General features: G+C 42.5%; 1 protein-coding gene across 1 annotated transcript; it reads right to left on the reverse strand.

The window, feature by feature from the left end:
* Positions 1-217: 217 nt before the first annotated feature.
* On the reverse strand, positions 218-8240 carry LOC133532824 (hornerin-like). Its single transcript, XM_061871674.1, has 2 exons — positions 8213-8240; positions 218-7425 (listed from the first exon to the last, which is right to left on the reverse strand). Exons 1-2 carry the CDS (start codon positions 8238-8240, stop codon positions 422-424), a joined length of 7032 nt encoding a protein of 2343 aa, XP_061727658.1. The 3' UTR covers positions 218-421.
* Between the last annotated feature and the right edge of the window lie 6890 nt (positions 8241-15130).

The following is a 15130-nucleotide window of genomic DNA, read 5'->3' on the forward strand; positions in this document are numbered from 1 at the left end:
TATAGTTTTGATTCTAGAACATAATTTTGATTTTCTGTGCACACGTAAGGTACCTAAGGAAATCAGTTAAATAAATATACGTTGACGTGCACTCAAAGTCAGCTCACATAATTTCTACCACTATGTAAAATACAAGACATATATAGACATGTTTCGCCAATATACTTCCGAAATTGGCAGACTGTTTTGTACAGAATATTACAGACAAGGCGTCTCCAGTAGATTAAATTCTCTAAGGGGTTTATTTATTAGAAACAACAAAAGCCCAAAAATAACTTTATTACCATATAAAGCAAACGGACGTTTAATAATATTATTAACCTTTCGATTATTTTAAACAGGTTTTATATTATAATTGAACAGTAAAATAAGTATAAAAACTCTGTAACAGTACCTACTCATAATGTTAAATTTTATAGTTCTAGCCCTTAATGACTTCCACTTTTTTAGAAGAACTAGATGAGGCAGAAGACTTGCTGGCTTTTGCAGATTTTGAGTTGACGGCAGTTTTGGTACCATCGGCCCCAACTGAAGTTTTGCTTGACTGGTTGTTCGAAGAGCTGCCGTCAGCCACGCTGGCGTTTGCTGTTTCTGATGCCTTCAGTCTTGAGGATCCGTTTGGGTTCTTCTCAATTAAAACTGACTTGTTTCTGTCAGATGCGGCTTTGTGAGCCGTTGCGGCGTTGTCTTTAGTACTCCAGGATTCAGAGCTACCGTCAGCATTCTTTGAAGTCCCTTGGTTTTTGTTGTTGCTTGAAGTGCCGCTGCTTTCGGATGCAGCGTCACCAGTGTTACGAATGTATGTGTACTTTCCATCTTTCCCTATTGATTCGTAGGACTTGTCGTCGGATTTAGATGCTGCGTTGTTCGCCGAAGCGTAGTTGCCGGAAGACTTAGAGCTACTTGAGCTACCGTCATTGTTTTCGTTGGTCATTTTGTTGCTGTAGGAACCTGAGTTGCCACTTTGTTTAGAAGCTGCTGATCCGGTATCAGTGATTCTCACTGATTCCCCGCTCTTCCCTACGGATTGATATTCTTTGTTGTGGGAATTTGACGCCTGTTTATCTGCTGAAGCGTTGGTGCCTTGAGAACTAGATTTACCGGAACCATGAGGACCTGTGTAAGTGCTTTGACCAATGTAGGTGCCTGAGCTACCGCTTTCATTGGACGCGCCCGCTCCCTGGTCTGTAATTTTGACCGATTCTCCCGATTTTCCAACCGATTGGTATTCCCGATTGTGGGAATCTGATGCCTGTTTATCTGCTGAAGCGTAGTTGCCTTTATTACTAAAGGTACCGGACCCATTTAGTCCATCATAGGTTTTTTCGTTATTGTAGTTACCAGAACTGCGATTTTCAGTCGATGCACCGGCTTCTTGATCTACTATTGAGACGGATTCGCCCTGTGCTCCCACTGATTGGTACTTTTTGTTATGAGAGTCGGAAGCCTGTTTAGACAGGGCAGCATCATTTCCTTTGTAACTCCAACTATTGTGGGACCCGTCGTTACCTGCGCTGGTACTTTGATCACTGTAAATACGTGAATTTTGAGTTTGTCGTGACGCGCCGGCTCCCTGGTCTACTATTGTTACGGATTCTCCCTTTTTTCCTACAGATTCATATTTCTTGTTATGGGAGTCTGATGCTTGTTTATCTGTTGAAGCATGTGTGCCTTTAGAATCAGAGGTACCGGATCCATATTTATTTGAGTAGGTATTCTGGTTATTATAGTTAGCAGAGTTCTTATTTTCTCGGGACGCGCCGGTGCCCTGGTCGATAATTTTAACGGATTCTCCCTTTTTTCCAACAGATTCATATTTCTTGTCATGTGAGTCTGATGCTTGTTTGTCTACGGAGGCATAATCGCCTATGGATTTGGAGTCACCGGATCCATTCGGACCATCGTACTTGTTTTGGTTGTTGTAGTTACCAGAATTGCGGTTTTCAGTCGACGCACCTGCTCCCTGATCTACTATTGAGACGGATTCTCCCTTTGCTCCCACTGATTCGTACTTTTTGTTATGAGAGTCCGAAGCCTGTTTAGACAGGGAAGCATCACTTCCCTTGGAGTTCCAACTATTGTGGGACCCATCGTTGCCTGTACTAGTGCCTTGGTCATGATGAGTGCCTGAATTTTGAGTTTCTCGTGACGCGCCGGCTCCCTGGTCGGTAATGCTGACTGATTCTCCCTTTTCTCCTACTGATTTATATTCCCGGTTATGGGTATCTGATGCCTGTTTATCTGCTGAAGCGTATGTGCCATTAGAATTAGAGGTACCTGATCCATGTATATTTGAGTACCTGTTTTGATTATTGTAATCACCAGAAGTGCGATTTTCTATGGACGCTCCTGCTCCCTGATCTTTTATTGTGACTGATTTTCCTTTCTTTCCTATTGACTGATATTCTTTGTTATGGGAGTTTGACGCTGCACGATTAGAAGCCAAGTCTTTTGAGTAGGTGTTGGAAGATTCGTATCCATCAGCATTCGTTTTAGTTTTCTGCTGCGAATGTAATTTCTCACTGTTATTATCCCGAGATGCACTGTTGGCTAGCTCTTTGGCAGTAATCAAGCCATCGTTAACTATTACCTTCAAAACCTTGTCAACAGCTGTAGATAGACCTTGGGAATTTCCAACTTGCCTATCAACACTTCTATCGTTTTCGTATCCACCTTTGCCGTCAACCACGGTCTTGTATCCCTTGTGAACGTCGTCGTAAGCAGATTTGTCTGAAGCGCTGCTTCCCTTTTCCTTCTGGACACGCGTTCCGCTCGCATCTTCTACGATTAATTCTTTATCAATTGCTGCAGATTTGCCCTCACTGGTTCTACGATGGTCTCCGTCTAAGCCCCAGCTGGAGTAGCCACCATGGCCATCTGAAGAGATCCCGTGGTCACCGTGGGTGTACTGATGGCCGTCTTTCTTTTCAGCACTACTAATCTTCTCATTCGATGTAACCCTGGTTCCATCGTTATTTATTATTTTCAAAACCTTGTCACTAGCTGCAGATGAACCTTGCGAGTAACCTACTTTCCTATAATCGCTTCTGTCGCTTCGGTATCCACCCTTGCCATCGACTACTGTCTTGTACCCCTTGTGTACATCGTCGTAAGCAGATTTGGCTGCAGCGCTGCTTCCCTTCTCCTTTTGCACACGCGTTCCGCTCGCATCTTTGACGATTAATTCTTTATCGATTGCTGCAGATTTACCCTCGCTGGAGCGGCGATGGTCTCCGTCTAAGCCCCAGCTAGAGTAGCCACCATGAGCGTCTGATGAGGTCCCGTGATCGCCGTGGGTGTACTGATGGCCGTCTTTCTTTTCAGCACTACTAATCTTCTCATTCGATGTAACCCTGGATCCATCTTTATTTATTATCTTCAAAGCTTTGTCACTAGCTGCAGATGAACCTTGTGAGTTTCCAACTTTCCTATAATCGCTTCTTTCGCTTTTGTATCCACCTTTGCCATCGACCACCGTCTTGTATCCCTTGTGTACATCGTCGTAAGCAGATTTGGCTGCAGCGCTGCTTCCCTTCTCCTTTTGCACACGCGTTCCACTCGCATCTTTTACGACTAATTCTTTATCGATTGCTGCAGATTTACCCTCGCTGGCGCGGCGATGATCTCCGTCTAAGCCCCAGCTGGAGTAGCCACCATGGCCGTCTGAAGAGATCCCGTGGTCGCCGTGGGTGTACTGATGGCCGTCTTTCTTTTCAGCACTACTAATCTTCTCATTCGATGTAACCCTGGTTCCATCGTTATTTATTATTTTCAAAACCTTGTCACTTGCTGCAGATGAACCTTGCGAGTTTCCTACTTTCCTATAATCACTTCTATCGCTTTTGTATCCACCCTTACCATCGACCACGGTCTTGTATCCCTTGTGAACGTCGTCATAAGCAGATTTGTCTGAAGCGCTGCTTCCCTTCTCCTTTTGCACACGCGTCCCGTCTGCATCTTTTACAACTAATTCTTTATCGATTGCTGCAGATTTACCCTCGCTTGCGCGGCGATGATCTCCGTCTAAGCCCCAGATGGAGTAGCCACCATGGCCGTCGGATGAGATCCCGTGGTCTCCGTGGGTGTACTGATGGCCGTCTTTCTTTTCAGCACTACTAATCTTCTCATTCGATGTAACTCTGGTTCCATCGTTATTTATTATCTTCAAAACCTTGTCACTTGCTGCAGATGAACCTTGCGAGTTTCCTACTTTCCTATAATCACTTCTATCGCTTTTGTATCCACCCTTACCATCGACCACGGTCTTGTATCCCTTGTGAACGTCGTCATAAGCAGATTTGTCTGAAGCGCTGCTTCCCTTCTCCTTTTGCACACGCGTTCCACTCGCATCTTTTATGACTAAATCTTTATCGATTGCTGCAGATTTACCCTCGCTGGCGCGGCGATGATCTCCGTCTAAGCCCCAGCTGGAGTAGCCACCATGGCCGTCTGATGAGATCCCGTGGTCGCCGTGGGTGTACTGATGGCCGTCTTTCTTTTCAGCACTACTAGTCTTTTCATTCGATGTAACCCTGGATCCATCTTTATTTATTATCTTCAATGCTTTGTCACTAGCTGCAGATGAACCTTGTGAGTTTCCTACTTTCCTATAATCGCTTCTTTCGCTTTTGTATCCACCTTTGCCATCGACCACCGTCTTGTATCCCTTGTGTACATCGTCGTAAGCAGATTTGGCTGCAGCGCTGCTTCCCTTCTCCTTTTGCACACGCGTTCCGCTCGCATCTTTTACGACTAAATCTTTATCGATTGCTGCAGATTTACCCTCGCTGGCGCGGCGATGATCTCCGTCTAAGCCCCAGCTGGAGTAGCCACCATGGCCGTCGGATGAGATCCCGTGGTCTCCGTGGGTGTACTGATGGCCGTCTTTCTTTTCAGCACTACTAATCTTCTCATTCGATGTAACTCTGGTTCCATCGTTATTTATTATCTTCAAAACCTTGTCACTTGCTGCAGATGAACCTTGCGAGTTTCCTACTTTCCTATAATCATTTCTATCGCTTTTGTATCCACCCTTACCATCGACCACGGTCTTGTATCCCTTGTGAACGTCGTCATAAGCAGATTTGTCTGAAGCGCTGCTTCCCTTCTCCTTTTGCACACGCGTTCCACTCGCATCTTTTACGACTAATTCTTTATCGATTTCTGCAGATTTACCCTCGCTGGCGCGGCGATGATCTCCGTCTAAGCCCCAGCTGGAGTAGCCACCATGGCCGTCTGATGAGATCCCGTGGTCGCCGTGGGTGTACTGATGGCCGTCTTTCTTTTCAGCACTACTAATCTTTTCATTCGATGTAACCCTGGATCCATCTTTATTTATTATCTTCAATGCTTTGTCACTAGCTGCAGATGAACCTTGTGAGTTTCCTACTTTCCTATAATCGCTTCTTTCGCTTTTGTATCCACCTTTGCCATCGACCACCGTCTTGTATCCCTTGTGTACATCGTCGTAAGCAGATTTGGCTGCAGCGCTGCTTCCCTTCTCCTTTTGCACACGCGTTCCGCTCGCATCTTTTACGACTAATTCTTTATCGATTGCTGCAGATTTACCCTCGCTGGCGCGGCGATGATCTCCGTCTAAGCCCCAGCTGGAGTAGCCACCATGGCCGTCTGATGAGATCCCGTGGTCGCCGTGGGTGTACTGATGGCCGTCTTTCTTTTCAGCACTACTAATCTTCTCATTCGATGTAACCCTGGATCCATCTTTATTTATTATCTTCAATTCTTTGTCACTAGCTGCAGATGAACCTTGTGAGTTTCCTACTTTCCTATAATCGCTTCTTTCGCTTTTGTATCCACCTTTGCCATCGACCACCGTCTTGTATCCCTTGTGTACATCGTCGTAAGCAGATTTGGCTGCAGCGCTGCTTCCCTTCTCCTTTTGCACACGCGTTCCGCTCGCATCTTTTACGACTAAATCTTTATCGATTGCTGCAGATTTACCCTCGCTGGCGCGGCGATGATCTCCGTCTAAGCCCCAGCTGGAGTAGCCACCATGGCCGTCGGATGAGATCCCGTGGTCTCCGTGGGTGTACTGATGGCCGTCTTTCTTTTCAGCACTACTTATCTTCTCATTCGATGTAACCCTGGATCCATCTTTATTTATTATCTTCAATGCTTTGTCACTAGCTGCAGATGAACCTTGTGAGTTTCCAACTTTCCTATAATCGCTTCTTTCGCTTTTGTATCCACCTTTGCCATCGACCACCGTCTTGTATTCCTTGTGTACATCGTCGTAAGCAGATTTGGCTGCAGCGCTGCTTCCCTTCTCCTTTTGCACACGCGTTCCACTCGCATCTTTTACGACTAATTCTTTATCGATTGCTGCAGATTTACCCTCGCTGGCGTGGCGATGATCTCCGTCTAAGCCCCAGCTGGAGTAGCCACCATGGCCGTCTGAAGAGATCCCGTGGTCGCCGTGGGTGTACTGATGGCCGTCTTTCTTTTCAGCACTACTAATCTTTTCATTCGATGTAACCCTGGTTCCATCGTTATTTATTATTTTCAAAACCTTGTCACTAGCTGCAGATGAACCTTGGGAATTTCCTACTTTCCTATAATCGCTTCTGTCGTTATGGTATCCACCCTTGCCATCGACCACGGTCTTGTATCCCTTGTGTACATCGTCGTAAGCAGATTTGGCTGCAGCGCTGCTTCCCTTCTCCTTTTGCACACGCGTTCCGCTCGCATCTTTTACGACTAATTCTTTATCGATTGCTGCAGATTTACCCTCGCTGGCGCGGCGATGATCTCCGTCTAAGCCCCAGCTGGAGTAGCCACCATGGCCGTCTGATGAGATCCCGTGGTCGCCGTGGGTGTACTGATGGCCGTCTTTCTTTTCAGCACTACTAATCTTCTCATTCGATGTAACCCTGGATCCATCTTTATTTATTATCTTCAATTCTTTGTCACTAGCTGCAGATGAACCTTGTGAGTTTCCTACTTTCCTATAATCGCTTCTTTCGCTTTTGTATCCACCTTTGCCATCGACCACCGTCTTGTATCCCTTGTGTACATCGTCGTAAGCAGATTTGGCTGCAGCGCTGCTTCCCTTCTCCTTTTGCACACGCGTTCCGCTCGCATCTTTTACGACTAATTCTTTATCGATTGCTGCAGATTTACCCTCGCTGGCGCGGCGATGATCTCCGTCTAAGCCCCAGCTGGAGTAGCCACCATGGTCGTCTGATGAGATCCCGTGGTCGCCGTGGGTGTACTGATGGCCGTCTTTCTTTTCCGCACTACTAATCTTCTCATTCGATGTAACTCTAGTTCCATCTGGTCCGATTGAGGTGTAGCCTTTATCTGATTCGGCAGACGCAGCATGACTGCTGCCTGCGTGGGTCCTGCTCGAGTTAGTGATCGACTTTGGTGCGGGGTGCGGAATCAGCGGCGGCAGAACCGGTGAAGCTGCAAAAATTCATTGTTTATTATATTGATATAAATATGTCAACCAAACGCGGCCTTGTGGTTTTAAATTTAGAATTAAATTGACAGCGTTTACGGGTTGTCATTGAAACTCTAGTAGTTAAAAGTAGGTATTATAAGCAACAGCCTAAGCAAGAACTCCTTGCATTTTTAAGCCAAGGAAGCAGGGCATCGAGTGTGACTGCAGCGGATAGCTCGTCTAGAATTCCTGAGAGTTCACGTGCAGAATGAACCTGAAGACTGTGGATCAAAGATTTTTGAAAGCTCTAGAACACGTCTGGGTCGGAGGCAATGGAGTTCTGAACTCTTTTAAAATGCTACACAAAAATGCAGTTTACGGGTCAACGTACTGACATAGTAAACATGCTGAGATAAGCTAATTTCGTGGCACTTTCTGCTTTGCACATTGACATATATCTAGAGACAGGCCTTATGGGCAATAAGAATAGGGCCAGTACAGCGGTGTCACGTACACGAATTCGAGCCAATCGTGCAGTCTAACGCCACAAAGCGTTGTGAGTTCGTATTAGGGACGCGCGCGATTGGTCGCAAGTCGCAACTAGTTGAGTTGGACTGCACAATTGGCTCGATTTCGTGAGTGACACCCACACCAGCGACACACACCGTCCCCAAAATGACGGCCAACTGACCACCCCACCAGTCGGTGGGGAAGCGACCCGCGACAGCCGCCGCAGCCGAGAGGCGGTAGCGGCCCCTCATACCCCCCTGACGGGGGGAATCGATCGACAGATCACTCACTCACACTCACGTGAGTGACACCGCTGAACCAGCACCATTCTTAGTGCGTAAGGCCCCGTCCTTAGATATATGTCAATGACTTTGCACGTTTTTCTTATAGGTATATTGTATTTTTATGTGTTTACGAATAAAAATATTTCTATTCTATTCGACAGGGCAGGCAATTAGAATTAATACTGTGACACTCTGGCAAGCCAGGACGCGTAGCCAACATGCACGTCGTTTACGCTCCGTAGCGATCGAAACACAACTGTCACAGTCGCACCAATATGGAAGAGTGATAGAGAGCTACAAAGCGTTTCATTGTCGTAGCGGTAACGATTGTCAGCTTGGCTGGGCCGGCTGCTTTGTCAGTAGAAAACGGCAGAAAATTTTAAAAATGTAGACTCAAAGAATTTATCTTCCACATAATTTTTTAACATGTGCCTTGTTTCTACACACAAAGTTGCCTTGCCAGAGTACTTAGGCTTCATTCGCACGAGCGCTTTTACAAAGCGCGTACAAAAAGCGTTTGTATGACATAAACACAAGTAGATACCCGTAAATTAATTCATACCATGGCGCTGGCGCTTTTTATTTATTTTTATTTCATTTATTCAGAAATCAAAAGTCTCGTACTGTTATATTAAACACAATAGAGTTACTAACATTGTAGACTTATAGTTTCCTTAATTAAAATATGCAAACCTAACCTGCTGAAATAGACACTCACTTGGAAATGCACCAACCGCCACGAAAACCTGAAAAAATAAACAAACAAAATAATTGACCGAGCGTTAGCGAAAGTTTTCGTTTCAGCTTGGGCAGAAATGCTTTTGTATGTCCGGATGTTCTACTCTACAGGCGCAATTCTCAACTGATTCTCGTGAAATTTTGTGAACAGGCTTGATGATTGACTAGTTAGGGTTCCGTAGCCAAATGGCATAAAACGGAACCCTTATAGTTTCGCCATGTCCGTCTGTCTGTCTGTCTGTCTGTCTGTCTGTCTGTCTGTCTGTCCGAGGCTTTGCTCCGTGGTCGTTAGTGCTAGAAAGCTGAAATTTGGCATGGATATATAAATCAATAAAGCCGACAAAGTCGTACAATAAAATCTAAAAATATAATTTTTTTTAGGGTACCTCCTCTACACGTAAAGTCGGGGTGAATTTTTTTTTTTCGCTTCAACCCTAGAGTGTGGGGTATCCTTGGAAAAGTCTTTCAAATAATCGCTCCGAAAGAAAAAAAAATGTGTCCCCCCCTCTAACTTTTGAACCATAGGTCCAAAAAATATGAAAAAAATCGTGGAAGTAGAGCTTAAGAAGGACATTAAATGAAAACTATAGCGGACATGATCAGTTTAGCTGTTTTTGAGTTATCGCAAAAAGTTTTCCCTTCATAGTAAAAAGACTTATTTTAATTAGGTACTGATTATGCAAATTTGCCTATTTGTTTAACTCAGGTGAAAGGTACCGTTTCATCCCTTGGTTAACAACTTGGTTGGTGCTTTAAGCTCCAGTTTAGCTTATTGTGACGGAAGAGTAACTACGGAACCCTACACTGAGCGTGGCCCGACATGCTCTTGGCCGGTTTTTTTTTTATCGATTCAGTTTTTGGCAATTTGTACTTTTATTCAGTTTTAAATTATACTCGCGAGTACTACAGCTTAGAGAAGAGAGATTAAAGAGAATTAAGTAGACCAAGAGTGCTCACTCCATACAACGGTTTTGTTACCAAAAATACTTACTATTATTTTCGTAGTCTACATCTAGCGTCCATTTTATTAAGGACCTCTTGACGAGTAAAGGCCTCCTCCATTTTACTCCACATTCCCCTGTCTTGGGCTATTGTTACCCAATCGTCGCTGGCACACTTTTTTAATTCTTCGGTCCATCTTTCGAGTGGGCGGCCTGACTTTCTTTTACCGGGAGGTCCCGCCCATGTAGTGGCTCTTTTTGTCCATTTTTTGTTGTCCATTCGTGCCACGTGACCAGCCCATTTCCATTTTAGTTTCATGAAATGTGATAGTGCGTCGATAACTTTAGTCTTTCTGTCTCGTCAAGAGGTCCTTAATAATAATAAATAAAAATAAAAAAATTACTAAACTTATTGTACAAAATTACCAAAATGCATGTGAATTAGTTTGATAATATTTAATTTAATTTAATTTATTATTGTATTATTTATTAATTTAATTATGAAATGTATTATTAAGGAATTAAATGGCTTAAATAAATAAATAACATCTAGCGTCAAGTAGCGGAGCTCTCAATACTGCTACTCGACAATAGATGTCGCGGCAAACAAAAAAATCTAATGCTCAAAGATTTTCCGCTATTATATTAACCAGAGTAACCGGAACTGTATTTTCAACTCCTACGCTTACTCTAGAAAACCCACGACGGTTAAAACGTAGTTGAAAAAGGATGAAATAATTTTGAAAGCCCTGACTTAAAGAGTTTATGCTAAGAACTTAATAAAAAAAAAACAAGAAAATCCGTCGAGGGCTGCCATCTCTATTTTAAATACAAACAAATAATCAAGTTCCTATAAACATGCCAAACTAGTTCATTTAATAGCAGCAGGAAAATTAAATTTTGAAATTACACAGATTGTAAATTATTAATCATAAAATTAGAAGAAAAACGTAATAAATAATAAAGGTACCTATTTATCTTTAAGGTTTAACACAAACATGTAATTTTTATCGGCGCGCAGTGGCGTCGAAACTTATAAACCTAGAACATATTACGGTGAAGCGAATGACATCTAAATCAAAGTGATTTGTTAAGGTTTAGTTAGTGGAAACCGTTTTCTTCCGAAATGGAATTTCATACAAAAAGTACCTTTATTTCGTTATTATCGCTGAGCTTTTCAGCTTTTTTTTTTCTTTTTTTAAGCTTTTTTTTTTTCCACAGGTTATCAAAATCACTGCCAACTTATTTTGATCTGACTCTAGAGTCAATGTCCGAGCCGACGCACACAAATGCAATTAAAATAAATCAATTTGCAAATAGAAAATAAAGTTTAGAAAGGAACTATATCCTTAATTAATATTACTTATTTACTTCTCACGTTTGTTATTATGATTTAAAAATTGCTTTCTGTCGACATCGACAACACTTGAGTCGATATTTTATTAATCACTACCACTGGTACGTTTTTGGCCCCAAAAAACCGGCTATGAATATTCTATAGTAGTCTAAATTGTATTTTTTCTTATTTAATGTACCTATGTTAATTATAAGATGTAATGTTTTGAAAAGATGTGTTCCGCCGAGTTTCTTGCCGGTCCATATTGGGATACCCTCCCCCAATTGAGGGGCGATTTAAATCTTCTCGGGTCAGAGGTGTAGGGTTAGAGCCGGTATATGAATGAATGAATGAATGAAATTTAATCCAGAAAATTATTTCCATATACATTTACACATAATTACATTACATAAAGAATTAAATTAAATTAAAATAAAATTAAAATTAAAATAAGGTATAGCTTTATTTGACGTTTATAAGCGCATATTGTAATATGCCTACTTGAATAATAAAATATCTTTATCTTTATCTAAGGATTAGTAGAATAGGTAGTAACTTACCACCACGGGTCTAAAGCACTCAAAGCTCTTTACGCTAGGAGTAAACTTCGGTTGGGCAAAAAGCTATGGAAATTCCGATCGCTCTCTAAACTTGGGTCACATAATAATATATTGTAACTAGCCCCAGCACAGGCCCCGGTCTTTTTGGGCTGTTACTGCACACTATGTCTTTAAACGCTGGTTTCAATTAAAATGTATAATTAGATATAGTGAAAAGTTTGCTGTACATATTTAATAAATAAATAAATAAATATTATAGGACATTATTACACAAATTGACTAAGTCCCACAGTAAGCTCAATAAGGCTTGTGTTGAGGGTACTTAGACAACGATATATATAATATATAAATATTTATAAATACTTAAATACATAGAAAACATCCATGACTCAGGAACAAATATCCATTGCTCATCACACGAATAAATGCCCTTACCAGGATTTGAACCCGGGACCATCGGCTTCATAGGCAGGGTCACTACCCACTAGGCCAGAGCGGTCGTCAAAAATTTAATGAATAATTATAATAATAAAAAAACTTAGCAAAAGATAACGCCAAATTATAACAGGGGTGTTTACTGGCCATTACGAGGTCAAAGGAGGTTTGGCCAAGATGGGACACTCCGACAACACCGATTGTCGAATGTGTGGCGGAGAGGAAGAGACGTAATACACCTAATATGTGAATGTCACGCCCTCGCCAGACAAAGAATGAAGGACTTTGGAGCAGGCTATCTGGAACCAAAGGAATTCAAAGTGTTACCCATGAGCTCCATCATCCGGTCGAAAAAGCTCTTGAGTAGTTGACGCACTTTTCCTAAGGGGGCAACCAGAGGCGGCGTTAGGCGTGGGCGACGTGGTCCTCCACCTACGGCCTCGCGGTCCGAGGGGCCTCGCGCCTCAAATAAGTATAATATCTCGGACACAACGTAAAAATGATCGTTATTTCTTGCGCCACCAGAGGGCCTCGCTAAATGTACCTTGCCCACATAAAATTTTGGTCTTGCCCAGCCACTGGGGGCAACTGCCCAAAAGATCCGGGTCGAAGTGCGGATACAATGCCAGCCTGTCCAGATAGCTTTCAGGAATCTAGATAGCCTGCTCCAAAGTCCTTCATTCTTTGCCCAGCGAGGGCGTGACATTCACACATAAGGGCCGAAAATGATAAGATAATATAACTTACCACCACAGCCAAGAATGCGACTTTGGTCTTCATTATGCTGGCTGCTGACTCGAGTGCACCTTATGGCTCTTGCAACAGCTTTTTATACGAAATATATAACAAAGGGATTTAAAAACAAACATGATTATTAATCAAATAAAGTAAACTATAAAGCGATAGCGAATAACATTGATTCAATTCCTAAAGTCAACAGGGTATTTCTTTACAATATCTGTTATCCATATTTTGTTTTTTAAGTCAGTTGTTGTTCTGAACAGTTATCTTTTAAGGTTTTTTTTTGTTATATAGGAGGCAAACGAGCCAGCAGGCGCCTAATGGTAAGCAGTCACCGCAGCCTATGGACGCCTGCAACTCCAGAGGTGTTACATCTGTACACTCCTTTTTTGAAGAACCCCATACTGTAGACCCTCGGGAAAACCTCGGAAGGGAGCTCATTCCACAGCCGGAGCGTCCGCGGGAGGAAATTCTTCTTGAATCGCACAGTACGCGACCATTTAGGTTCTAAGGTGTGAGGATGAACTCCCTGTCGACGGCGAGCGGTGCGGTGATAGAAAGTGGCCGTTGGCATCATGTCAAACAATTCCTCAGAGCACAGCCCATTGTACAAGCGGTAGAACACACACAAGGAGGCAAAGTCTCTCCTTAGACTTTTGTTATATAGGAGGCAAAAGAGCAAGCAAAGCGCCTAATGGTAAGCGATTACCATCGCCCATGGACACCCGCAACACCAGACGGGTAAGTTGCCGGCATTTAAGATGGGGTTACGCTCTTTTTAGGGTTCCGTAGCCAAATAGTTACAAACCACATAATACTTACAAAGTACACGGCACACACACAAATTGCACAGTAGTTTTTCTTTATTTCTTGTACCAACTTAGGTGTTTAAAAAGCGTTGCCCATTTTTGTGTAAGGTACTGGCAGAATACCAGCGATGTGGCTTGCTGCATCATTATGCTGAGTCAGCGCCTTTTCTGTGCCACGACACATGGCGTATTAATTAACTAAAAAATGTTTTTATTAAATTAAGTTTGCATGTTTTTATTTTACACTTTTCTTTTTTGTTTGTTTTGATGCTAATGCCATGTATGTTGTGGGTATGAATAAAGAATGTATCTATCTATCTATCTATCTAAATAGCAAAAAACGGAACCCTTATAGATTCGTCATGTCCGTCTGTCTGTCCGATTATTTTGAAGGTCGTATCGGTCCGGAAATATCACATGTGACAGTTCATACGACAGTTTATCTGTGCATTAGGATTCCGTAGTTTATGTATGTCTTTAACATAACAGGCCATGCCTTTGAGTCCCGGACATTTGGATGGCGTGCGTGAAGCCTAGGGATTGCAAACCGGATTGGTTTTCAATCCGGCCGGATCCGGCCGGATTTTGGCCGTAGTCCGGCCGGATCCGGCCGGACCGGATCCGGTTTGGTATAGGGATATAAAAGTTAATTAAATGACATATTTTCTAGTTTTTTGCGTAATACGTATTCCTGAATCTATAATTTGAAGTTAATAAATAACTTCTTAACAATAATATAGAACTTGGTAGTAAAAAGTGTCGCAATGTAAATATCACTTTAAAAACAAGAATTTTAAAATGGGAATTTATTATATTTAACCATTCAAAAGTGCTCAAATTTTCGTTTACAATTATAAATTTGCTTAGTTTCCAAAGCCTGATGATGGGATGTGGGGTGGGAATTGGAGCTCCTTGAAAGGACAAGTTTTCGTAACTGTTCTTTGATTGAATTCTTTGTAGAGTCTGTTCGGAAAGAGAAGAATCGTGGAATGTATTGGGCCCCATACATTCCACGACTCTTCTCTTTCCTCACAAACTCTAACGTTGACATCCATTCTAGCATAGAGAAATAAGAAGTACATAGATTGCTCACTCCATACATCAGTTTTGGTACCAAAACGCTTATTATTTTCGTAGTCGAAATCTAGCATCGAGTAGCGGAACTCTCAGTACTGCTACTCGACAATAGATATCGCGGCAAACAAAAAGTCTAATGCTCAACGATTTTCCGCTAATATTATAACCAGAGTAACCGGAACTCTATTTCCAACTCCTACGCTTACTATTATTTATTACTTTTAACCAATTATGATATTAAATGCGCTCTAGTTTTATCTTGCTCTAATTTATTTGTCCGAAAAAGTAGTAGACTGT

Source organism: Cydia pomonella, chromosome 27 (assembly GCF_033807575.1).
Source record: "Cydia pomonella isolate Wapato2018A chromosome 27, ilCydPomo1, whole genome shotgun sequence".
Lineage (NCBI taxonomy): Eukaryota > Metazoa > Arthropoda > Insecta > Lepidoptera > Tortricidae > Cydia > Cydia pomonella.